This window comes from Sinocyclocheilus grahami, unplaced genomic scaffold (assembly GCF_001515645.1).
Source record: "Sinocyclocheilus grahami isolate Dianchi unplaced genomic scaffold, SAMN03320097.WGS_v1.1 scaffold344.1, whole genome shotgun sequence".
Lineage (NCBI taxonomy): Eukaryota > Metazoa > Chordata > Actinopteri > Cypriniformes > Cyprinidae > Sinocyclocheilus > Sinocyclocheilus grahami.
This window is the reverse complement of record NW_015505523.1, coordinates 848,179-874,799: the sequence shown is the minus strand read 5'-3', so window position 1 is coordinate 874,799 and position 26,621 is coordinate 848,179. Positions and strand designations below refer to the sequence as shown.

At 35.3% G+C, this 26,621-nt stretch overlaps 1 protein-coding gene across 1 annotated transcript; it reads left to right on the top strand.

The window, feature by feature from the left end:
* The first annotated feature begins 1,085 nt into the window (after window positions 1-1,085).
* Window positions 1,086-22,260, top strand: LOC107603286 (ubiquitin carboxyl-terminal hydrolase 28-like). Its single transcript, XM_016296047.1, has 24 exons — window positions 1,086-1,223; window positions 2,423-2,497; window positions 2,765-2,888; window positions 3,025-3,112; window positions 4,212-4,374; window positions 6,891-6,977; window positions 7,211-7,348; window positions 7,556-7,626; window positions 8,327-8,403; window positions 8,479-8,627; window positions 9,182-9,309; window positions 9,656-9,751; window positions 9,876-10,028; window positions 10,125-10,339; window positions 11,608-11,678; window positions 11,788-12,016; window positions 14,634-14,936; window positions 15,016-15,152; window positions 18,466-18,693; window positions 18,784-18,879; window positions 19,056-19,234; window positions 19,318-19,396; window positions 21,286-21,481; window positions 21,581-22,260. The coding sequence occupies exons 1-24, from the start codon at window positions 1,176-1,178 to the stop codon at window positions 21,751-21,753; spliced, it is 3,303 nt and encodes a 1,100-aa protein (XP_016151533.1). The 5' UTR covers window positions 1,086-1,175; the 3' UTR covers window positions 21,754-22,260.
* The last annotated feature ends 4,361 nt before the right edge of the window (window positions 22,261-26,621 follow it).

Below are 26,621 nucleotides of genomic sequence, written 5' to 3'. Positions count from 1 at the left end.
AAGGTCATTGTAATGTATTTTAAATGTGGTAAGGACATTCTTTATATTCTTTATAAGACGTCTTTGACAGTTAGCAAATACACAGTAAATACAGTGTGATATAGTGTAGTAGCCATTAAAATTATACAAGTTTAAGCAGGTTTTTCTTATATTTTCAATAGGTTTTCTAATAGTCAATTCATAATTTACGCCGGAACACCTTCCCCGTATGACAGATAACGGAAGTGAGAGAAAAGTGTTTATTGCGTTTGAAATATGGATATTTTTCTTACAAAACGCATGGATTCACTACAAAAGGCCTGTATTCACATCCTGGAGCAATGTGAGGCACGTTTTATTATGAATGCGCGCGCTTTATTTGACGACTTGTGAACTGTTCAACTGCAACACCCGCTGACTGCAATGATAAAGCTTGGAATAGCCAGGACAATTTTTAATATAACTCCGACTGTATTTATCTGAAAGAAGAAAGTCATATACACCTAGGATGCTTCGAGGGTGAGTAAAACACAAGCCAATTTTCATTTTTGGGTGAACTAACCCTTTAAATTAGGCTATTACCACATTCTGTCAGACTGCAGTAAGCTTATCATGAAGAATATGATTCCTTATTATTGGTCCTAAAGATGTGGAGAGGTTATGTATTTATATTAATTAGTTTTTAGTTTTATTTACATACCCTAACTATAGTAACAATATTTTTCGCCATAAATGTCAAGTTACTATGGTGCAAGTCACACTGTCTTCAAAGAAATTAAGTTTCATAAACTAAGGAGAATCCGTATTAATTTAGTAACTGCAATTACCAAATTCATGTGAGATGTCTTTCAAAAAGTGTAAGAAGGTTTGTCATTTTGTTTAGCAGTGACTAAATGCTATTTTACCATATGGTTATGGCTAAATTAAATCGTTTATTGCCTATATTTTTCAGCAAACCAAAATTGACATTTATTTTAGTTTAATCCACATTACCTCTGCCTACGTGAGGCTGTCATGATAATAGGTTAATCAGTTTTCTTGACGTTTCCTGACTGTTTACCCAGCGCGCTCACGACGTTTCCCAGCGCGAGCTCGAGTGTGTGAGTGTGTGTGTGTGAAGGGGGGCGTTTGGAGTAGGTCAAACTCTGGAGTCAGGGCAAAGCCTTGGAGAAATATTCTTTTAAAAAGTCATTGCCATGAGAGTTGAACAGGATTTTGAACATGGGGAAACGTCTGAAAACTCGGTGAGTGTGTTGTGTTTTACAGAAAATGTATTCAAATCAAAAATAGTAACACGGCTTGTGTTAATGAGATCTAGACACACAGCAGTGGCTGTCACCGTTTTATTTGCTTTAAACAGTTAGTAGATGTTGTAGACTGGTTATATTTGAGCAAACTTTTCATATTTCATTTTACAAATATGTTTATAAAATCTTAAACATGTACTATTGGAATTTCTATCCTAATTTGGAACCCATCCTTTGAAACCCATTGGAACCCTTTCTCATTGAAAAATAATTTGTGCAGTTCTGACAAGCATTACACAAAATTCAGAATCAAATATAGTATCCAATGTCCAGTTTATGCACTTGTTTGATTTTTAAATGATTATTTGATCCCATTAGGATTGTTTTCAAATTATGATAAAAACTACCATAGGAATCTTGTACAGACTGAGATTCTGTTCTTAAGGGGTTTAAATGTTTAAATTAGCGTTTTCCCCTTAAATGATGTTCTCTTAAATTACCCTTCTAAGTTAAGTTTTTTAATACTCAATTCTACCTTCTGAATGAAATCTAGGAATTAGTGAGTTTTCTTGTGTTTGCTTGTGTCACTCGAGCTCATCTATGATAAACACAAGCGCTATCTGTGTCGAAGGCCCAAAATAGAGCTCTGAGTGCCGCTCACAGGCCTCCAGCTCACCATATATGCCTCCACAGCCATGCTGACATTCCCACCTGCTGTCAGAATGTCTTTATATAGTTCTGTTGCTCCTGCATCTATTATCTGGGCCACAGTATTTTTTTTAATGTTTACATGCCACATGCTAAAGCCTATTTTCAGGCATACTGTACTTGAAAAAAATCAAATCTGATATGGATTTAATAGAAGATGCAGACATTTTCATGCCCAAGGCTTTCATAACTGTTGATCGGGCCAGCTATAGACTCCTCCAGCCCACGCTCATTTGACACCTGAGTCAGAAATGAGGTTATGCTGGGTGATAAATCCAAGTGCAAATTGCGTCTCATATCATATTCTTGTTTTGATCAGTTCACACCTGCTCTTTTTTTTTCTGGAACGGATCCTGTTATTGAGTAGTTAATTGCTCAAGTGGGTCTTGTTATCACAAACAGAAGTATCCTCAATATGCCTGTGGCAAAGCATTTGAATTTTTGATCCACAGAAATTAAAAAACAGCATGTTTGCTTGTCTTTTTCAGAGCCAAATGCTGCTTAACCAGCTCAGAGAAATTACTGGCATTCAGGATCTGCAGGTTCTCCAGAGCGCCCTGAACGTATGTTTAGTACAGCAGCACTTATCCATGTGTTTATAACACGAGCAGCAGATGTAATGATACTGACATGGCTATTGATAGAAAATAAGCCTGACAAATGTTTGTAAATATGAAAATCATACCATGTGCGAGAGTTTCCCTTACATTCAGCGGTGAGGGTTTGGTAACCTAGATGTGGTACTAAAACAAAGCATGTGCTAAAACACAGCAAAACATGTTCATGTATTTCAGTAGGGATGACTAATTGTGAGAAAATTCGTTATCCAGGCTAGTCAAGGTGACATCAGCCATGCCATTGGGCTACTGACCACCCAGCCCCCAGAAGAGGAGCACATGCCCGAAGAACCAACTAAAGCCAATAATGAGAGGAACACCTCCAATACACAGAACGGTGGGCTTAAACGACACTATTAATATCAAATGACTTCCATGTCACCACATTTTCCAAAGATGAACTTATTTATGAACTGTGACAGATAATGTCATGATGTTTATTTTATGCTCATGTAGTATGGACTTGTTCTCAGGTGCTGCTAAAGATGATCTGCAGACCGCCATTGAGCTTAGTCTTCAGGAGTCACAGCAGGCCGAAGTGGAGCAGAGAGAGCTGCACAGGTTCATTACCAATAGGGGCAACTGTAACATTTTTACACTTTCCTTCATAACTCATTGACTACTACAAATGTACAAGTCATCTGCTTTTTGTATAAGAAATATTTGCATGTGCCAAAAGTACATTGCTGTTCCAAATGATATTATTACCTTTATTCAGCGAGGACACATGATTTCTGAGGAATCATGTGACACTGAAAACTGGAGTAATGGCTGCTGAAAATTCTGCTTTCCCATCACAGGAATAAATTACATCGTAATATATTAAAATAGAAAATTGTATTTCATAATTATAACATTGTTGCTATATTTTGGTCAAATCAATGGCAAATAAATGAGACCTCTTTCAGAAACAAAAAATCTTACCGACCCCAAAGTTTTAAGGTAGTGTACATGTCACTGACTTTGGGTATGAGTAACTATAATTAATCAACTTGTAATGAAAAGGACTATATCATATTATAAAAATTCTAAGAAAATACTTCTCTAATAATTGTTACAGTACTTGGGGGCAATTGTAATAGTTGGAAGACAAATTATATGAACACACTGAGTCTCAAATAAGAGCACACCTTAAAATAATATTATTGCTTTAATACTCTTTAATGTTAATGAATGGTTTTTGCTGCTCTATAATACTATTTTTAACTGTAAGAAATAATGTTTCAAAAATACAGTAAGTATCTGAAATAAGTTAAATTGTCTTTACTTATATATACTGATCAGCCAACAAGTCAAAAACAGTCCTCAGCATGTTACAATTAATTTTAATGTGTTACAGTTGCCTCCAAAAGCTGGTTATCAAGGGCATCAAAACAGGATAATTTATTGACACCCTCAAACATTATTTCTCAAAATAATTTAAAGGAAAAAATAGAAACAAAATTGAACAACCTTTTCTTTGGCAGAGAGATGGAATTTTATTAACCATAGCCTAAGCAAGTGTCATGACTCTAACCTGAGTGTGAATGAAACAGTTTAGAGCGTTACAATTGCTTCTCTCTCCTGCTACAGTGGTGTTGTGTGAATTTAGAAATCATGGGCAGCAGTAACTATCAGACTCTAGTGTTGACTGTCTTACTTACTCCTGTTTTTACTCTAGGGCTCTTGAGGTTAGTGCAGAAGAGAATGCGGCCTGCGTGAAAAGAAAGAGGTGTGAGGGGTCTGGAGAGAGCTGCAGCCCTGCTGACTGGATCCGACAAGAGGACTGTCCTGTGGGCATCCGTAATGTGGGAAATACTTGCTGGTTCAGCGCTGTCATTCAGGTGCGTGGAGGTTTTAATCACAAATTTCAGGCATTTTGGTAAACTAAATCTTTAGAATGAGTTTTAAAATGAAACAAATTGTGTTGTGAAAGGTAATTGTGAGTGTTGAACTTTTTAATTTTATAGAATAATTTAACAGATTCATTAGGAAATCCAATTGTAAAACAAAAGGACTGCAGTAATGGCTCTCTTCTAACCGGTTACATCATCTGGCCATAGTGTAAATTAAATTAGTGGTGTTGCTAATGACTGGAGAATAGAGAAGATCAGGTGGAGTGTCTGTTTTTTCCTGTTCCTGACTGCAGAAGCATCTCAGAGCTGTAATTTTATTATATCCACTCCAGACTGAATTTAGCGAGGCTTCTCAGATGTCTGTGTTGAAATATAAGCCTTCACTGATATTGATAGATGTCTGAGCTAATTAAATAGAGCACTGTTTTGATGATAAAGAGAGGCATGAACTCATCGAGTGAGTTTATGGCTTACAGATAAGTAACAAACAATCTTTTGTTCATCTGTAATGCAGTTTAATGATGTCATTTGAAAACAGTCCCAGCATGAATATGAATATACCTAGTATAATGCATTACTGCTAAGTTTTCATTTCAGGTTTTTAAATTAAATGAATACTTTACAGTAAAAAATTGGCAGTAACATTTTTTATGGTAAATAAGTGTGGTTCTTTTAAACTTTCTATTCATCAAATAATAAAAAAAACGTGTTAGTTTCCACAAAAATATTAAGCAACACAACTGTTCTCAACATTGATAATAATGTTTCTTGAGCACTAAATCAGCATATTAGAATGATTTCTGAAGATCCTTCATGTGATCCACGTGATACTAAAAATTCAGCGTTGCCATCTTAGATATAAATCATATTGTAAAATGTATTAAAACAGGAAAGTTATTTATAATAATATTTCACAATATTACTGTTTTTACCTGTATTTTTTATCAAGACTGAGTGAGCATAAGAATTTTCTTTCAGAAACATTCTGAAATCTTATCGACCCCAAAAGGTTTTTTGAGAAACCTTTTTTGCATCTGTAAGGTAGAATTATATGTTTATATGTGTATATGTCTTTTTTTGTGCTTATTAAACTGTTGCATGTTGATTTTGACCAACATGAGCAAGCATTGTGTAATTTGATTCCTACTATTGCAAATCGGTTGTGCATGTGTTCAGTTTTTCAGTATATAAGGTGGGTTGTCTTTATTTTTATATGCCAGCAAAGATTACACACTGTGCCTCTTGTTAGCTTCTTAAATTGTTGATAGTATCACATTTATTACCCAAGACAGGGGCGGACTTACCCATTAGGCAAACGTAGGCGACCGCCTTGGGCCCCCAAAAGCCAAGGGCGCCCTAAAAGGCTTTTCATATAGGAGATGCGCATTAAGCGCTGACACGCGAACGGTTGCTGTTTACGGTATTACCACGACAACCGTCCGAATTGAACATGCTTTTTGTGTATCCTGCTTGAAGGAGATGAAAATATTACGCATCTGAAGCTGTAATTAAATATTGAAAAACAGTGTGAATTATATGTTTATAATTGTTTTAAATGCCGCTTACTCATTTATGAGAAGGAACCAAGTAGAGGACACATACGCAGTTACTTTTTTGGTTGATATAATCCTTAGTTGTGTAAATGTATAATTGCCTTTTCATTATTTTTTTCAGTTTTATTTAAATTTGTAGTTAAAATAACTAAAAATAAATGTATTTTAAAGTTTAGAATTAGACAGCCTTTGCACACACAGGCTTACGCTGGTAACTCATCAGTGGACTTTCCTCATCAATATAGGCTATATTTTTTCACACTTTTCTCATTCTATATTTCTGACGTTCCAAAAGCGCCTCCTACTGGCAGAGAATGAATGTTCATTTTCAATAATCCAGTCTGTAGTTTTTTTTCAATGCGAAAATCCACCCACATAACCCCGTTTTAAATTAATATAATAATTTATACTTCTGACTCACACTTGGTTTAACGCTCAATTGTGAGGTTTATCATTTTATAATAATTTATTTTGTTTTTGTGAAAACCTGTATCTCAACTGTAAATCAGTTGCTATTTCGTGGTCTACAACATGAAAGAAAGCCATTATAACATGTACATGAAAAATGTAGAAACATTGGATACAACTATGGGGCACCATTGTGCAGCAGCAAGCATCACAACAAAAAAGGAACCTCAAGGTTGATCTAGGAAAATGTGTGCAAATGTATAGGGCCCCATTCCTATATTTTGTCTGGGGCCCCCAATTCACTAAATCCACCCCTGACCTAAGAGACCCAAGTATTTATTCATAAAATACTTTAAAACTTGGTACATGAAACACAACAAGGGTAATACTCAACTGAAATGCACCCTGACATCAAAAGATGTTACTAAACATGACAACAAAATCAGCAACAACTGTGTCAATAAAACTGTTCAAATAGTGCGACTATAATTGTTCATGGCCTAATGCATGCTAGACTAAAAAACGAAATTCTCTTGTGTTTAGTCTCTGTTCCATCTGCCGGTGTTTCGTAGACTGGTCCTCAATTACTGCCTGTCTGAGCGTGTGCTGGAGAAATGCAAGAGTCATTCAGTGAGTAATCTGCCAGATGAGCATGAGTATCGTTTTGTCTTTGTGTTGTATTGAATGTCATTTATATATGTTCAGTTTTCAGCAAATGTTCATTGTTTTGGTGAACAATTCCTCTAAATTAAAATTCAGTTGAATTACTGTCTATCTTTATGCCAATATTGCTCAGCTTCACTAGTAGATCTACTTGAAAATGTGAATTATTCCACTATGCACTGACTGAATTTCTGTTGCAGGAGAAAAGAAACATTGCCTTCATGCAGGAGTTGCGTTGCCTGTTTGCTCTGATGGTGGGCTCAAACCGTAGGTTTGTAGACCCCTCTGCAGCAGTCGAGCTTCTCAGGGATGCATTTAGAACCAGTGAGGCACAACAGGTACATCATTTGAATAATATGATTCACAGCTGTTCTGTCGGGGGCTAATTTTAAAATGAAACAGTTGCAAATGACGGGCTAATAAAAGGTATCTTGAAATGTTTGCCAATCACAGCACTTTATAAAGCTACAATTAGAGCTTCTTCTAAACAGACACTGTGTTGAATTATTGGAAAACAGTGTTTATTTTAAGCTTGCTTATTCTAGGATGTCAGTGAATTCACACACAAGTTGCTTGACTGGCTCGAGGATGCATTCCAGCTGGCTGCTAATGGAAAGTAAGTTTATAGATTAAAAATAATTATAGCCTTTGTTGAAGTGAGCATGACTTAATTTTGATGCTTTGATTTGTGATGCTTTAAATGTTTTCTTACAAAAAATGGACCTCAAAAATATTAATATCATTAAAGTTGTATAATATTATATAATACAAATTAGTCTAAATAAAAAATAATTACATTTGATATTTGATAACTGCAATATTTTGTAGTGGCTACATCTATGTTCACTGAATCCTTAATCCATTCCACAGTTTCACAATGTTCCTTTTTGGCAAGAAACAAATTGAAGCGATTCTTCATAAACTCTTTTAAAATAAACTTACTTACTAAGAAATGTGAATCATTTTTTGAGGGCAGTTCTCCAGCGGACAAATCCACCACAGGGTGCATCATGCCAGAAAATGATTTTAAAATATATTTAAAAAATAGTTTGACTAAGACAAACCTTTTTAATGGTTTATTTAAAATAATTGTATTGTCATTTTATATGCATCATGTGCTTGCAACACGAAGAAAATGTGTTTGTTACCCCAAGGCAACATCTTGCTGTGGAGGGTTAATTAATAAATGCTAATGAGTGTAGCATTTGTTAAAGAATCATGAATAATTACCCTATGGTATATTTGGTTGCTAATGTACTCGCCAGGAATTCTTTTTTTTTGTCCCAAAAATAAAACATGGCAGCTGTTATTTTCAGTAACCCAGAGGATAAACAAAACAACCCCATGGTCCAGCTGTTTTATGGCACATTTGTGGCTGAGAGACTTCATGAAGGTAAGAGAATGATATTTCTTCTGTAATTATTCTGTTTATCACAGTCCTTGATGATATTTGTGTAATTGTGTGCAGAAAAGATTGTGTCCAACATTGAGCAATTTGGACAATACCCTCTCCAAGTGAATGGCTTCAATAATTTAGATGAATGTTTGGAGGGTGCCATGGTTGAAGGAGAGATTGAATTGCTTCATTCGGATCAGACAATGTCCTCTGGCCAAGAGGTGAGTTTTTCTACTTTAACTACATACAGTTATATAAACGCCTGTCATTTATTCTGTTGTTTACATTGCATTAACATTTATACATTTGGCAGACATTTTTATCCAAAGAGACTCTTCATTCAAGGTACACAATTTATTAACCATTAAGAAAGTCTTTTCTTGCCTTGGGAATCAAACCCATGGCCTTGGTGTTGCTTGCACCTTTTTCTAATGTTTGAGCTAAGAAAGGCTCAAAGATATCAAGATATTATAATGAAAACAGAATAAGGATATTATTGTGAATCATGCACATGTTCTTTTATATATATGTTTGTTTTTTTAAGGATTTATATTTGGCATTTTGCCTTTATTATGACAGGATAGTGTAGAGCAGACAGGAAGTGAAGTGGGGGAGAGGGGGGGGGGCAGGATTGGGAAAGGTCCTCAAGCCGGGATTTGAACTCGGGACGCACAAAACGCATGGGTGTTATATGTCAGCGCACTGCCCACTAGGCGCCGACATGCACAGCTTCTTTTAAATTAATTAAAAGTATGTGGTTTTTCATTGTTTGCAGAGGTGGTTTTCTAAGCTGCCACCAGTGTTGACATTTGAGCTGTCCAGATTTGAGTTCAATCAGTCTTTAGGGCGACCAGAAAAAATACACAAAAAACTGGAGTTTCCCCAAGTGGTCTATATGGACAGGTGAGAAATGTCATTACTACAGCTTGTATTTATTTATTTGTAGATTTATCTATTCATAGATATATGTATTAATTTATAAATATATTTATAACAGTAAATATTTATTTATTTTTATTTATTTATGTTTGTTTGTAGATGTATTGTTTATTTATTTTTAATTATGTATGTTTTGTATAAATATACTTATATTTTTGTATAAAAATTAAATTTATTTATCAGTTTATTTAAGTATATTTACTTATTTATTCATTTATTCATTTACTTATCTATTTAATTATTTGTTTATTTTGTCTCTTCAAAGCATAAAAAGCAATGGTAAATGGAAATTCACTTTTTCTGTGAGCAGATACCTCCACAAAAATGTTGATCAGACCCATGGTAGGAGAGGAGAAGTCAAGAGACTCAAGGACCAGTTAACAGTTCTACAGCAGAAACTTGAGGGGTACGTTCAAAAGCCAAATAGTGGCTAAATCCTGGTCAACACTGCAAGTAATCTTTGAAAAATTGTTATTTGTGGTTTGTTTTTCAATTTTAAATATTTAAACTATAACTTTCTTTTTTTAAAGATATAAAAACTATGGCTCAGGGCCAACCAAATACCCCCTGGCAGACATGTTGCAGTATGTGCTGGAGTTTGCCACCACTAAACCCACAAACGTGTCTCCAGCCTCAGTACCTATGAACCCTGAACACACAGAACCCAGCTCAAGTGACAGCAGGCAAGGCCCGTTTTCCTGCATTCTTATTCATAGCTGTGTGACAAACTGTGCCTATTGTTTGTTTGTCCCTGTCTAAGTGTTTAATTTTTGCTGTAGTCAAACAGAACCAGACGATGCAGGCTCATCAGATGGCTCGGGCTGCCCGCAGACAGCTACACAGAGAACTCCCATACACAAGCCTTTTACTCAGTGCAGACCCCCCATAGAGGTGCCACTGCAACCAGCCCCTCACAGCGTGACCGAGGAAGAGCTGTACTTCGTCAGGAGCTGCTTACAGCGCTGGAGAGCAGAAGTTGAGAACACCATAAATGGTAGATGCTTCACTGAGTGAAGCTTGAATCAATGTAGTTAAGTAAACACATAAACTCTGCCTCAAATCCTAGTGATTTTAAGGCATCATAGGTGCACTCTAGATGCAAAGACTTTCCCAAAAAAGAATGCAGTGTAAATAAGAATGTGCCAATTTGCCTCCTACGTAGAAAGCAATATGTTACAGTAAATGTGTAGCGTCAAAAAGTTTTTTTAGTTTTTTTTGTTGAAAGAAACAAATTATTTTATTAGCAAGAGCACATTAAATTGATCAAAAGTGACAGTAAAGACATTAATAATCTTACAACAGGTTTCCATTTAAAAGAAATGCTGTTTATTCATCAAAGAATCCTAAAAAAAAATCACAATTTCCACAAAAAGCAGCACAGCTGTTTCAACATTGATAATAATAAGAATAATAATATGTTTCTTGAGCAACAAATCAGCATATTAGAATTATTTCTGAAGGATCATGTGACACTAGAGACTGCAGTAATGGCTGATGAAAATTCAGTAAATCCAATAAATTACATTCAAAAATATATTAAAATAGAAAACAGCTATTTTGAATTGCAATAATATTCCATAATATTATTAAAAACAATATTACTGTTTTTACTATATTTTTAAACAAATAAATGCAAAAGTCTTTGTGAGTACTTTTTTCAAAAACATTAAAATTCGTACCTACACCAAACTTTTATGTCTGAAGTAGTATGGCCAAATATTTACATTATTCATAAAACAGTAGCTGAAAAAACCTGGATGTCCTACGACTACACACATACCATATTTAATAACAAAATACACATTTTATCTGTGAAAATATAAATTCAAGATGTTCAAGTTACTTTGAGAAACATTATTTAAATAATTAACTGAAAATTCCTTTAGTACTAAAAAGCATTGATAGAAATGCTTTAAAAATACTGACTATTTTACCAAAAATTGAGAACTCTGTGCAATGTTTATTAATGCTTTCATTATATTTTGTCGCCTTTATTGAAATCAGTTGTGAGTCAAATCTTCTGTGCACTTTGCATGCTGAGTGCTATTTGTTTGGCACGCAGAGTTCTTGATGCCACAGAAGACAGCTGTCTATGTAGGCAGCGAGGCAGCTCACTGGGTTTTGTATCCGAGCTGTAATGTGCATTTTAATTTTTCTGTTCTGAAGGCCATCATTATTCACAAGCAGTTATCTTAATGCGTTTGTGACTGTATCCTGGCCTCAGGCGTAGCGTATTGATCTGTGTTCCCTCTCTGTGTGCAGAGCTGAAAGCCAGCATTGACAAGGTCAGCCAGGCCCTGGAGGGCATGTACTCAGATAACAGTCTGTGTCAGGTAAAGTCTATATCCTGAACACTCATTGGTACTTTTATATTCACAGAGCCCTTTCAAGAAATTTGCATGACACCTCAATGTACCCTGTCTTCTTATTTGATGCTTCCAGGTGCCCTATAGGCTGCACGCTGTGCTCGTCCATGAAGGACAGGCCTCCGCTGGCCATTACTGGGCGTACATCTATGATCATGCTAATAAACGCTGGCTGAAGTACAACGATGTAATGGTGACAGAGTCAACCTGGGAGGAGCTGGTTCGAGACTCATACGGTGGCATGACCAACGCCAGCGCCTACTGCCTCATGTACATCAATGACAAGCTGCCATACCTCATAGCAGGTACTTTCCCCATGTGCTTCTCAGATTACGCATATGCACTTAGATTTTGCTGAAGGAGCCAAGCACATCACACACTTGATTTAAAGCTTTGGCTTTAGCTCGGATTTCTTTTAGAAATTAATGCTGATAGATTTGCTGGCAGACTTTATTATTTTAGAGTCTCTGCCAAGCTGTGAACATCAAATACTCTTAATGCTTTTAACTATCTAATCCTTTTTATTTTGATTAGTTTTTCTAGTATTTTCTGTAAAAAATAAAGTACTATAAATATTCATTTGAAATAGGGGTGGACGTTTAATGCATTATGTAAATGTTTTTTATATTAAAACGCAATAAAAAAGTGTTTTTTAAACACAGCCACCACTGTTCAAGGGCAGGTACTCTATCTATGTCTGCCAAACAAAATAACATTGCAAGTTGACGTGCTGTCTTTTTTTTATTTTTATAAATTACTTCTAATGCCGTTTTAGAGACCTATGAAAACTGTTATATTTATTACCCAATTTCTTTTTTTTCTTTTTTTCCAAATTAAATTTTTCCGTTTCGATTTTTCTAGACTCTGTTTTTATGGTTAAATTACATTTTATTAATCAAAAAAGCATGTCTAAATAATTGAAATCATGAAACTTACAATATTAAACAGCAATTTAGTAAAGGTTTAACAAAAATTCAAATTTGAAGGCCCTATCAGATAGGTTTTTATTTTTTATCAAATTTAGTTTTATTTTTACCAAATATTTTTTACCAAAATATTTGACCAAATATTAATAATCAAAAGCATATCTAATTAATTGATTTTATAAAAATAAAAAAAAGTAATAATATATAATTATTTTTATAATTTATAATTTTTATAATTTTTTTATAATTAGTGTTGTGTATTTATATTTTTTTGCTAAATAAATTCTGGTAAATAAATACTTTTCTGGTTAATATTCCTTTAAAAATAATGTTTTAATAATAATTTTATTATTCTGTCACAGTTTCTTCAAGTTAAACCAAACTTTTATTTTGACAGGTTGCTTTGAAGACCTCTAGGTTTCTGTTTGAATATGATATGATGATAGTTTTACTCAAAAGAAATGGAAAAAACCTCATGAAGTGATTCTCAGAGCAGACTGCAGAGGCTGGAAACACTGCAAGCGTCATGCGTGCTTCAGTATGTGTGTAGTAAATGAAACCGCACATCTGCACCATTCATTCACACTGAGACATGCAGAATATGCAGGACTCATATTTAAATGTTTTTTTTGCAGCTTAGTATTCACAGACACCAGTCTATATTGCGTTTTGATTTAACTGTACTAGCCTACTTTTGATGTATCCATCCAAAATTTGGCAAATTCCGTGACATTCTGCCTTATAGTGTAAATTCCATTTTTAGGACTTGATTCCGCGATTCAGTCTGTGTTTGCCACATCACAGAAATCATAGGGCCCTAAGGTTTATCATAGCTTATCATTGTGAAAAAAATTGTATCAGGTTGTTATGTTGAAACACTAAATATAACAGTAGAAGACAGGAAAAGAGTAAAAATAGAAGGGGAAATCTACCCAAGTGTCAAGAAGTCGGGACAGTCAACATGTCATAAACATTGACATTAATAGACATTTTTTGAGTGTTTTTCTTAAAATAAAGTTAACTTTGGCTGCATATCACATTAGTTTTTACTTTATCAGAGTTGTTGAAACTGGAGATTCACACCAGAGTCTTTTCAGCACGTTATCTGTTTTTTTTTTAATAAAATCAAATAATTCACATTTAGTATACAGATTGAGATTTATGAAGGAAATAAATCAAATTTCTGAGAATAAAGCAGAACTGCCATATAAAATTCCAGGTAATCGCACACACTTAGTTTAGTGCAATCTTTTTATTTAATGGAGAAAAGATCATGGAAATTTAAAATGAACAAAAGTCGATGTCATAAAGAACAAGAAGTTTGCACTTGCATTTTTTTGAGATTGGCTGGCTGATTTTAGGAGCTGAATGAACAAAACTCTATTAACTAATGCCGTTTTAGAGCCCTATGAAATCCGTTATATTTTTTACCAAATTTCTTTTTTTTCCCCCAAATTAAATTTTTCCGTTTTAATTTTTCTAGACTCTGTTTTTATGGTTAAATTAGATTTTATTAATCAAAAAAGCATGTCTAAATAATTGAAATCATGAAACTTACAATATTAAACCGCAATTTAGTAAAGGTTTAACAAAAATTTAAGGCGCTATGAGATAGGTTTTATTTTTTCTCAAATTTAGTTTTATTTTTACCAAATATTTTTTACCAAAATGAAAACATCATGGAAATTTAAATTGAACAAAGGTCAATGTCATAAAGAACAAGAAGTTTGCACTTGCATTTTTTGAGATTGGCTGGCTGATTTTAGGAGCTGAATTATCAAAACTCTATTAACTAGCCACTCTGGATGTCAAGTATCGAGATTGCAGAGCCATAACAACACCTTTTTACCACAGAATGTTAAATAAGATTTAAAGTTTGATGGATAAAATTTGGGCTGTCACTCATTTATTTAACATTAGGCCTTTTTGTAATGCTTTTCCTATCTGCTACAATAATGAAATTGAACATGACTTTTTTCTTGCATATGAATGATAGAAGACACGGACAATGAAACAGGGCAGGTTCTGAAAGGAATGGACTCCCTCCCGTCTATCTTGAGGCGTTATGTTCGGGAGGATAACCGCTGGTTCCAGCAGGAACTGAGAGAATGGGAAGAGCAGTTCAGCCAAGCCCAACGTGAAGAAGTGCAAGTTCAAACACACACAGAGAAAGCCGCCCCAGAAGAGCCACAGAACCCAGAGCAGGAGCCAAACCCAGAACCAGTCCAAGAACAAACAAATGAAGCGTCCCAAGAACCACCCACAGATTCAACACCAGCACCTGCCCAGGACAGTGAAGGTCAGAACCTTTTTCTTCAGGTCAGATGTTTTCCATGTATGCATTGCAGGTATATCTTCAACGTGCTTTCCCTTCCCAGAGCCCATGGCCAATTCAACAGCTCTCAACTCGATATCATCAGAGCCCTGTGAGAATGTGGAAGAGGAAGGTGAGGAGCGTATCGCCAGCAGCCAGACACATGGCCCGCCAGATGAAGAGAAGCCAGATCAGAGTCAGGTGAGAGTGTTAAAGCGTTATTTGAGACTTGCAGAAAATAGGTCACATATACAGCACTGGAGGCTTCACGTACAGTGCATATGGGTCACAGTTTTCTTCCTCAACGTAAACTGCAATAGAGTACCATCACACAAAAACACACAACACTTGCATTTAACAAAAATAATGTAATGACATTTTAACCATGTAAGTTAAATATGAATAAAACTGTTTTAAATTAACTATACTCAGGGAGCTTTTATTATTTTTCATTAAATTTTAATGTGACTCATATGAGACATTTATTTTTACAAATAATTGTAACAATATTTGAATAAAGAATATATTTATATTGTACATGTCTTATTAAATATAATATACAATTTATACATAAATTGTAATTCATACTTTTACTTCATACTATTCACACACTTTGATAAAAACATATTTTAGATGTAAAACATACTTCCAAAATGTGCAGCATATTACAGTAAACTTACATGAATTATATTAAAACAAATCAAATTTTTCATTTTAACTGTATATCATTACTGTATATTGTGTATGTGCATATATAAAATGCATTGTATATTCATTTTTCATTATTATAAGCAATTTAGTGGATTTGTCAGGAATTTCTATACAGAAAATATGTATTTTTTAATAATATTCTTTTTTTCATTACACTTATGAATGTTTTTAGTGGATTTTTTTAGGATTTCAATATAGAAAAGATGTTTGTGTATATTTTGGCAACTATGTATGTGAATGTGGGGAGAAGATTCTAGATTTACATTAGTGGTTAAATCACTACAAACTTGTTTGTTTGCACTTGCTTAATGTTTAATGTTTTATCTGTTGCGTTGTGATGTGTTGTGCAAAAGCTCTGGTATTTTGTAAGAGGATGCGTTTTGGAAAGGAATATGTGGATAAGGTTCATCGGACAGCTGAGAGCCGTCCAACATTCCTCAGTCTTTCTGGTTCAAGTTTAATGTGGGGTTGCTGGGGACAGTGGGTCAGAGAAGAGCTTTAAATAGAACCTGAGCTCTGTGTTTCCTGCACGATCAACTGCATTCCTACCTTTTCACAGTTATTAAATGATCGTGGATGCTTCAATCAACAGGCAATTGTTTAAGTGCCATGTGTTCTTGCTGTCTAGTCTTTAGAGAGTGTAATCTGGGATATTATTGACTCAGTATATGGAGTTTCAATCACCAAGTCCATTCTGTACTCACAACACAGGATTTATTCTTCTGCTGTTCCTCTCTTTGACTCCTTGATTTTATTTCATTACACTTATGAATGTTTTTAGTGGATTTTTTTAGGATTTCAATATAGAAAAGATGTTTGTGTATATTTTGGCAACTATGTATGTGAATGTGGGGAGAAGATTCTAGATTTACATTAGTGGTTAAATCACTACAAACTTGTTTGTTTGCACTTGCTTAATGTTTAATGTTTTATCTGTTGCGTTGTGATGTGTTGTGCAAAAGCTCTGGTATTTTGTAAGAGGATGCGTTTTGGAAAGGAATATGTGGATAAGGTTCATCGGACAGCTGAGAGCCGTCCAACATTCCTCAGTCTTTCTGGTTCAAGTTTAATGTGGGGTTGCTGGGGACAGTGGGTCAGAGAAGAGCTTTAAATAGAACCTGAGCTCTGTGTTTCCTGCATGCACCATCAAGATCAACTGGATACCTACCTTTCCGCAGTCATTAAATGATTGTGGAGAACATTTTCCTGATGCTTCAATCAACAGGCAATTGTTTAAGCGCCATGTGTTCTTGCTGTCTAGTCTTTAGAGAGCGTAATCTTGGATATTATTGACTCAGTATATGGAGTTTCAGTCAAGCAAGTCCATTCTGTACTTACAACACTGGATTTATTATTTTGCTGTTCCTCTCTTTGACTCATTGATTTTATTGGTGCTCCTGATTTATGACTGTGCTGTCACTACATGATGTAGTTGCTAGGCCTTGTCATAAATGGTAATGATAGGACCTCTAGTGGTTAGTATCTCATATTGCATTCAAGGATATTTATAAGCAAAATAAGGCAGTTAGCAATACTTGAAGAATTTTCTACAACATAAGGACAACAACGGTGGTCAGATAAATTGGATGTTATCTGTCAAGCACAAGTGTTATTTTAGTGTTACTGATACACTATTATAGTTTTTGTTAATATAATGAATTATATATACAGTATATATAATATATATATATAAAATCATATATTAGTTAACATTTTAGTCATTTTGTTGTGTCTGTCATTTCTGTTAGTTTTTTAATTATGTCTGTATAGTTTTTATATTAAGTTTAGTTTTCAGTTTTAGTTATTTTAGTACTTGAACTTAAACTAAATGAAATTGAGAAATGTTTCCTTGGCAGCTAGCTGAATTAAAATACTTTTATTTATAATTTTTTTAAGATTTCATGATTATTTTATTTTTAAGTAGTGAAAAAATGTTTAATGGTTTCAGTTTTAGTTTCAGTTATCATAATGACTGTGTAACAGAGTACCATCATACAAAAGCACACAACACTAACACATTTAACAAAATAACTACTTAAATAAAATATAATCTGGGAGCTTTTACCGTTTTTCAATAAATGTAATGTGACACATGTGTGACATTTTATTTTTTACAAATAATTTTAACAATATTTTAATAAACAGTATTTATATTGTATATGTCTTGTTAAATATAATACACAAATTCCCCATAAAATAAATTATAATTCATACTTACTTCATACTATTCACACATTTTGATAAAACATTTTAGATGTAAAACATACTTCCAAAATCTGCAGTATATTACAGTGAAACTACATGTATTATGTTAAATCTAATTTAATTGTTCATTTTAACTGAAAACGTTTTTAATGGTTTCAGGTTTAGTTTCAATTATGATAATGACTCTGTCAGGTACACAAAAACCCACATCACTGTTGTACACAGAAAGTGGGCAGCACTATTTTCAAACAGTCAACATTCATCCATGCATTGAAGCATTAAAAGGAATAAATGATGAAAATTAAAAATAAAATACATTCCCTTGTCCAACTGACTAGCATTCACTGCTGGTTTCTTCAAAGACAGCCAAAACAGTCTTTTGATGGGTGAAAACTACTATAAATCTAGTCAGATGACGCTCAGAGATTCACATTTCCGCTGATTTCCAATGAGAAATTCCTGAGGGATCCCATGGTGAATTAGACTTCCTGGTTTGCCTACAAATTGACGTTATGAGTGAACATCTCTATAGACTATAATGAGTGGATAAGATCATTGACAGTCATTCAACACCCTCTTTCCCCGTGTTTCTCAGCAGCCTGTGGTGGAGTCAGCCACTACAGACAGATCTGAGTCAGAGGTGGAGGTGGAGGAGCAGGGCATCAGTGATGAGGGAGGACCAGAGGCAGAGCCGGAGGCCTCATCCACAGAGGAGAACCAGGCCACGGCCACGAGCAGCCAGCCTGAGAATGATGTGTCTGAGATCGAGATACCCAATGTAGGCAAGATTCTGGTGCGCTCTGATGCCGATGGCTACAATGAGGAGGTAAAGGTTCCATGAATTGTAAAACTAGGCTACTTCATACATTAAATTTAACATACAATTTTGACATTTTTTTAATCTGTAATTGAATAGATGATGCTAACACCAGCTATGCAGGGCGTCATTTTTGCAATTGCCAAGGCAAGACAGGTCTTTGACAAAGACGGACCTGAAGCAGGACTCATCAAGGTATACAACTTAAAAATACTCTGCGGCTGAACACACCAAATGGCGCTACTTCACAGTTCTCATATATTCAGATAATAATTCACATAAACTTAGATATTAAATTAGTTTACTTAGTACTTTATTTAGCAAGCTTACCCTGTTTATTTCTTTGGAAATCTTTTGGATCTCTTCATCAGGCGTTCCATGAGGAATATTCCAGATTGTATGAGCTGTCCCAGGAAGAGACCACACCCCAGCAGGACCCTCGACTCCAGCATGTTCTGATCTACTTTTTCCAAAACCAGGCACCTAACCGTGTCATTGAGAGGACATTACTGGAGCAGTTTGCAGATCGTAACCTGAGTTTTGATGATCGGTACCCATTTCCTTATATTTTGGGGGGGAATAGGCTAAGATTGAATAATTGGACTAATCTAAACTGGTACTTTTTCCTTGTAGGGCTATCAGTATCATGAGAGAGGCCAGATCTAAAATCCGTCTCATTAAACCAGAAGACATGGACATGGCTGAATACTTGGTAAAATCAAAAAGGCATTCCACTCTTTTTTTCTTCTTAAATGTATAATATATGCTGCTGTTTAACCGTTTGGAATCAGTAAGATTTTTATACGCTTTTAAGGAGATTAATACTTTTACTCAGCAGGGATGCATTAAATTGACCAAAGTGACAGTAAAGACATTTATAGTGTTACAAAAAATTTTTATTTCACATAAATGCTGTTCTAATGAATTAAGCTGAAAAAATGTATCATGCTTTCCTCAAATATACTAAGCAGCACAACTGAAGACTGGAGCAATGGCTGCTAAAAATTCAGCTTTGGCATCACATGAATAAATTACATTTTCAAATATATTAAAATATAAAACATTTATTTTAATCAATAATAATATTTTATAATATCACTGTTTTTACTGTATTTTTGATCAAATAAATGCAGCCTTGATGATGTGATATTTTTTTCAGGTTTCCTTGATAAGGAGAAAGTTCAAAAGAACAGCATTTATTTTGTAACATAAATGTTTTTATAAAGTTTTTATTTATTGAATACTTGCTGTATTAAAGTATTAATTTCTTTAAAAAAAAAAAAATCAGATCCCAATTAATTTGAACTCTGGTATATGTAGTTTTGTAAAGACATTCTTATATAGGCATATACATGTTTTATAGGGGTGTAACAGTACACAGATGGCACGGTTCAATACGTACCTCGGTTTGGGAGTCACGGTTCGATACGATTTCAGTACAACAGGAAAAAACAACAAATTTACTATGCTAGGTTTCTTTTCACTTATTTTGAACAGACAGTAGTACAATTTTTTTTAAATTCCACCTAGATGTGAAAATACTAAATATTATATTAAATTATAATGTTTTATATATATATATATATATATATATATATAATCTGCAGTACATATATACATACAAGGAATAAATTCTTGAAATATATTTGATTTAGTTAACAGATAAACGAGCAACAAGGAAAAACAGTGCGATGCGTAATGTAGCCTATATATGCTGAGTTTCAGTTCATTTTTGTGACAGGCTTAATTTGTTCACAGAAAGGAAACTCAAATGGCAGAAAGCGACATCCTAATTGTTTTCTTAATTTTACAAAAGCACAATGTTTTGTTTTCATTGTGAGTGTACACAAATAAAAGTAGACCTTTATACAGTGATGCATTATTAATAAAACAATAAATGACGGAGTGTTTTAAGTTGATTCTGCTGGTATAAGGAAACAGTTGAAGTTAATCGCGCTGGCACGCACCCACACAAGACATATCAGTTCCAGCATTGCTTACTTGACAGCGCAGTTGGTACTTTATCAAAATAAAATACAGTAAACCAAACATAACCAAATGCGTTGGAACGCGACTGAAGTACAAAGCCTATAATTTACATAATAAATAATAATTTAGCATTTGGATACATCGCAAATATGGAAATATTATGGAATATTTGGATTTGTGCCGAATGAGAGAGGTAGGATACATGAACACAAAGCTCCATTTCACAAACAGTATATTTAAAGTATTCTCCTTTGTCAGTCTGTGAGAGACACATGCAGAATCAGCACATGGTCACTGTCTAGTGGGCTTTGTTTTCAAGTGCGCAACTCATGGCATTCGCTGTTCTTCTGCTGGCGATTATCAAACAGCGTAGCATTACTGTGGGCGCCCCCTTCTGGATTGAGGGTGAATTGCCTGTATTCGTTGTAAGGCCTCATGCACCGAACCGAGATGTCTGTACCGTGACGGTTCGGTACGACTACATGTATCGGTACACCCCTAATGTCTTACATATCTGTCATAAATTTTTTTGGGCTCATGAGAAACCTTGACTGGTACAATATATTTTAATCCCATCTGATATGAAACGTCTGTGTACGTTACACCCTGCAGGAGCTGAATGAGAACGCAGCCACACTCTTTAAAAGTCAAGATGAAAATGACGTGGCAGAGGCGGTGACCATCATGAATGAGTGCATCATCCCTTGCATGCACCTCATGGTCAGAGACAGCATCAGCCAAGAGGACTTGGACGTCATAGAGCTGATCAGGAGTTGCTGGTGCTCCTACCTGGGGCAGGACATGGATGGTGGGCTCTTTCCCCCCAGATTTCATATATAGACCATTTCAATTAGATTCTTACATGCTCATGTTTTTGTTCATGTTTGTCTGTTTTTTGGATAATCAGATTCTGTTCAGGAAAAGCTCAGTGAATTCCTGCCCAGAGTCCTGGACTGTTCTGCAGAAATGGTGGTCCTGAAGGAGCCCCCCAAAGTGAGGAACTCTCCCCATGATCTGTGCAGCCGCCTGACTGCCGTCATGGAGTCCATTCACAGCACCTCAGTCGTCACTGTGAAGTGAGGCAAGGTTGAAAAAAAAAAACAAGGCACAGTCACAAGGTGATCTATCCTCTGCCTCAGGCTGAACTGGATTTTATTTGCGCTGCACAATGAAGTTTTCTGTCACACTACGGTACACATATTCACTGTGTTCTGAATTCCTTCAAAGGAGATTGATTGGCTGCTTTCGATCTTTGTAGGTGTTTGATCTCAGGAAAGATCAAATAGCTGACATTTTGTAAAGCCAGGTTTGTGAGAGGGCAGTGAAGGCAGAGTGAAAGATTTTACCCTGTTCTTCTTTTCACGTGAGCTGTAGACAGCGTCAAAATATAGTCTTTTATAGAGATTTGCTGGAGCCACTTTATTTCAGTCTACACTTAGCTGAAGATCTTCTGTGTATTCTTTCTTTGTACAGTAAGGTTGTCTGATTTTCCACTCCTTTGTTCTACCCCTCTTTTACCTTTCAATAAAAATTTGATTTCTCACTTTGTCGCCCTGTCCTGTGAATTCTCTTTTTTCTTTTGTATTTCCCCCCTATCTGTTCTCATTTTCTGTTTCTTCCAAGTTCTTCTCATCATAATTCTATAAGGATTTCCATTTATATGGTACATCTACTGCAGGTCCATTGATAATAACTAGTTATTATGTAGGAGACCACAGGCAGGACCATTTATTAGTAAATCTATATGAACTCTTATTTGTACTTGTTTCATCACGTTATGGCTTTTGTAGTCATAACAGTGCAAAGAATATATTTTCAGATGTGTATATTTAATATATCTTACAAAATATACAAATGTTGTAAAATATTGTTAATAAAGATTTTTTTATATTTTTACATTAACAAGTTTTAGTTGCGTATATTTCATCATATCCCTCATATATTTGCCATTACATATATATATATATATATATATATATATATAATATTATTTATATATTTTAGGCCAATTCCTTTGTCAGTATCCACAGAACACTGCCAAGTTACTTATGTTTCAAAAGAAGTATAACGCTCTGTCAAGCAATAGTTTTTGCTTTTATATAATAGTTTTACCTTCCTCTCTTAAACTTGTTTCAATAGGTTAGAAGCTTTCAGAATGGCCTGTTACTAAAAATAACCACATACAAAGAGCAGCTACAGTTTCATGCATTTATAAGAATTGTTTATCTACAGTGAGGTAGTAGTTGGTGTGCACCGATGGTGTGAGGACCCTATTGGAATTGTTTTGTTTCTTATTAGGGCCCGAGCACCGATGGTGTGAGGACCCTATTGAAATTACTCTGTTTCTTCTTCTTCTCCTCCAAAGTGAATCGCATTTTTGAGGGCCTAAACATGCTCCAAAACTCATGAAACTTTGCACACCTGTCAGAACTGGCAAAAATGTACATCTGATATGGGTTTCAGAAGTGGGTGTGGCTCAAAAAAATGTCTCAATAGCGGCACCTGTACACATTCAACGGAATATGCCTCGAGCTACGTTTTATGTACATGTACGAAAATCGGTACACACATGAAACATTGTAACACCATTACCTACAAAACATTTTGTCTCTTCCAAAATCCAAAACCCAACAGGAAGTCAGTTATTTTGAATTTCCTGTACAATTTTAGTGCAATGTTTGCCATTTCCAGGCCTCGTACTTTGACTAACTCCTCCTACAGTTTTAATTGGATCATCTTCAAATTTGGTGAAGGTTATCTTAAGACCTTTGTGACGTTAAATTGCGAAGATCTTGAGTTTTCGTCAAAGGGCGTGTCCCTGGCGGCCTGAAAATTTGTATGTTTCGCCATGAAACAGGAAGTTGTTGTAACTCAGGCAAGCAATGTCCGATCTATGCTGATGGTTTACCTTAGGTGGTTAACTGACTAATTTTCCATAACTGCATTCTCTGGTTTTCCTGATGGTTTCATCCATCAAGTCTCATTTGCCCTTTCCCCATGTATGAGTTATTGTATGTTTGTTTGTTTAGATTAGTTATGTGTGTTAGAGTTAGATATCCTTTCTTAGAGTTGAAATGAACTTACACTGAATGTTCGCTGGACGAACAGATTAGTTGATGGCAATTTAATCTTGCTACAGTTACTACTGGCAGCTGATAAAAATAATTGTAATTAATCATAATTGTAATTATTTATATACATTTCCCTTTTGAGCTAATTTGCTACACCATGAAACAGGAAGTTGTTGTAACTCATGCATACAAAGCCCAATCTGCCCCAAACTGCACACGTTTTATAAGAGTCCTGGCCTGAATTAATCTAAAGGCCAATATTCAGTCATAACTACTGTATAGTGTCACTGGCAACAGGAAATGACTTGTTTCACACTAACTTAAACATGCATGAAACAGGAAGTTGTTGTAACTCATGCATACAAAGCCCAATCTGCCCCAAACTGCACACGTTTTATAAGAGTCCTGGCCTGAATTAATCTAAAGGCCAATATTCAGTCATAACTACTGTATAGTGTCACTGGCAACAGGAAATGACTTGTTTCACACTAACTTAAACATGCAATGTCTGATCTGCCATAAACTTCACATGTTTCATAAGAGTCCTGGCATTAACACATCTTAAGGCCAATATTCAGTTATAATCATACCACCACCTGCTGGCAACAGGAAATTACTTGTTACACTAACTTAAAGTCACCATGAAATCAAAATTGAAAATTCTTATTTTTTAATGGAATACTGTAGTGTTTATTATAAATAATTTATCCGTGCACTTCATTATTTAAAAAAAATGCACGTGCCCTCATAATCTTTAATCAAAAACGTTAACCTCCCCTCCCCCTCAAAACGACTCATCTTCTCTTCCTGTCACGAGCTATAGCACAAGGGCGGAGCTAGTGACGTAGGGGTAAAGGCTGGGATAAACGACGGGGGGAAAGCTGAAGCTGATGCTTCACTTTGTAGCACTGACACCAGTCATGAGGGAGTACGTTACCCCTAAACATTGAAAAGATATTACGACAACATTACTCTTAGGACATCGCAAACTAATTTTTTTCATGAATATGACTTAACTTGATGGAGGACGCGCTCAGTCATTCAGGCAGTCTCTCTCTCTCTCTCTGGCCCGCACACTGTTTAGGCATGTTTTGTGCCACTGATCGTCGTCGTCATCCTTAATAAATAAAAAATGTATTCATGCTTGGGTGTCGGCTGTGAATCCAGTGGAGAGAAATACCCCACCACTAACTGCAAACTGGCATTCAGATCTGCCTCCATTTTGTTAGCAACGCCCCAACTTCCAACGATCCAATCAATTCCCGAAGGACGAAATCAAGTCCCACCCTCTCATTTCAGATGCCGTGTCACTCGGATGTACGTCACAGTAGAGAAGAAAAGACAATCGCAACTTCCGTTTCATGCCGACTTTAACTTCACATGTTTGGTAAGAATCCTGGCCTGAAAACATTTACATGCCAATATTCAGTTATAATTTATAGCGCCACCTGTTGGCAACAACACATTTCATGTTTTACACTAACTCAAACATACCATGTTCAATCTGCACCAAATTTCACAGATTTGATAAAAGTCCTGGTCTGAAGACATCTACATGTCAACATTCAGTTACAGGCATAGCGCCACCAGCTGGCAGTAGGAAATTTGGCACATATAAATGACTTTGACATATTCCTCCTATATTTATCACTTTAAATGCATATTGCCCACCGTTAGCTGTTTTCCTAAAGCCACCGGGTGGCGGTGAGCCCGGGTGCGAGGGCCCTTTCATTGCTGCTTGCAGCTTTAATGTGGTATTGTTTTTCGTTAATTACACTTATTTGGTTAATGCCCATGGCGTAGTGTTGATTTATGTCTTTTATGTTCAGATAAAATTAATGAGACATTTCCTATGCCACAGTGTCAAATTACTAATATATTCATCAACAGAAATGCTCCAATCTGCATTTGTTCTTTCCATCATTTTTTTGTAAAGTCGGACTGTGTTTTCCCATCTAAAACATACTGTGTTATTAAATAGCACAGGAGTGAAAAAAAGAGTTAATGAAGACAATTGTATATTTTTCATACATCTGCATTAATTCGTCAGAAAAAATTCTTCTAAAATGCATCACCACAGCACTTCATGCCTGCACCTCCCTGGATTAATTTAGAGAATCAGACATAATCTCCTGAGTTTAATTAGAATTCGAACACGGCCGTGATTGTGTTGATACAACAAAATGCTGCACTGCAGAGTGGATTGTGGTCTTCTAAAGCTACATGGGAAGCATATAAGAAAGATAAGACGCACTGGAGCCATGTGGTTCAGTTTCACAAACATGTCATTATACAGTCTTGTCAGGATTACACTCTCCTATTGCCCATACAGAAAATGAAGAGGCATTTTATATTACGCAACAAAAAATATAAAAGAAACCAATTAAATGTATTAATAATAATATGCTGTTTATGGTTGCCAAAGAGGTATAGTGCATTAATATAGAACTGTGGCCACAGTTGAGTGTATGACAGCTAATTTACTCCTCCAATAAGAATTCAGATTCAGAACTGTTATACAAATATTTTTTTAGTTTAATTTGTCTCGGTAATACATACAATTAATAATCTTACAATAGCTATATTCTGTCCTCAGGAAGAAGGCACCTACTGTCTGTTATGGTACACCTCCATCAGTAACAGAATAGCTTTAGACTAGAGAATAGGTGCTCAGTGAAGGTGGCAGAGAGTGAAACCTCAACGTCCAGTACTCACACAAGGTAATCGACTAGAGTCATTGTCACAATTCTCATTTACTTAAACTGCAGTATTACACATGCTAACAGTGTGTATTTTAAGATAAACATTATGCATTGGTTCGATTACTGATGTGCTAACGATTGAATGATTGCATGTGTGCTAGATCTCCAGGCCACA

Excerpts from the sequence above, each read along its gene's own strand:
- LOC107603286 (XM_016296047.1), top strand. The coding sequence starts at position 1,176 with ATGAGAGTTGAACAGGATTTTGAACATGGGGAAACGTCTGAAAACTCG. Across the intron at positions 8,404-8,478 it reads GGCTGAGAGACTTCATGAAG|AAAAGATTGTGTCCAACATT; the intron begins GTAAGAGAATGA and ends AATTGTGTGCAG. Across the intron at positions 21,482-21,580 it reads CCTGGGGCAGGACATGGATG|ATTCTGTTCAGGAAAAGCTC; the intron begins GTGGGCTCTTTC and ends TTGGATAATCAG.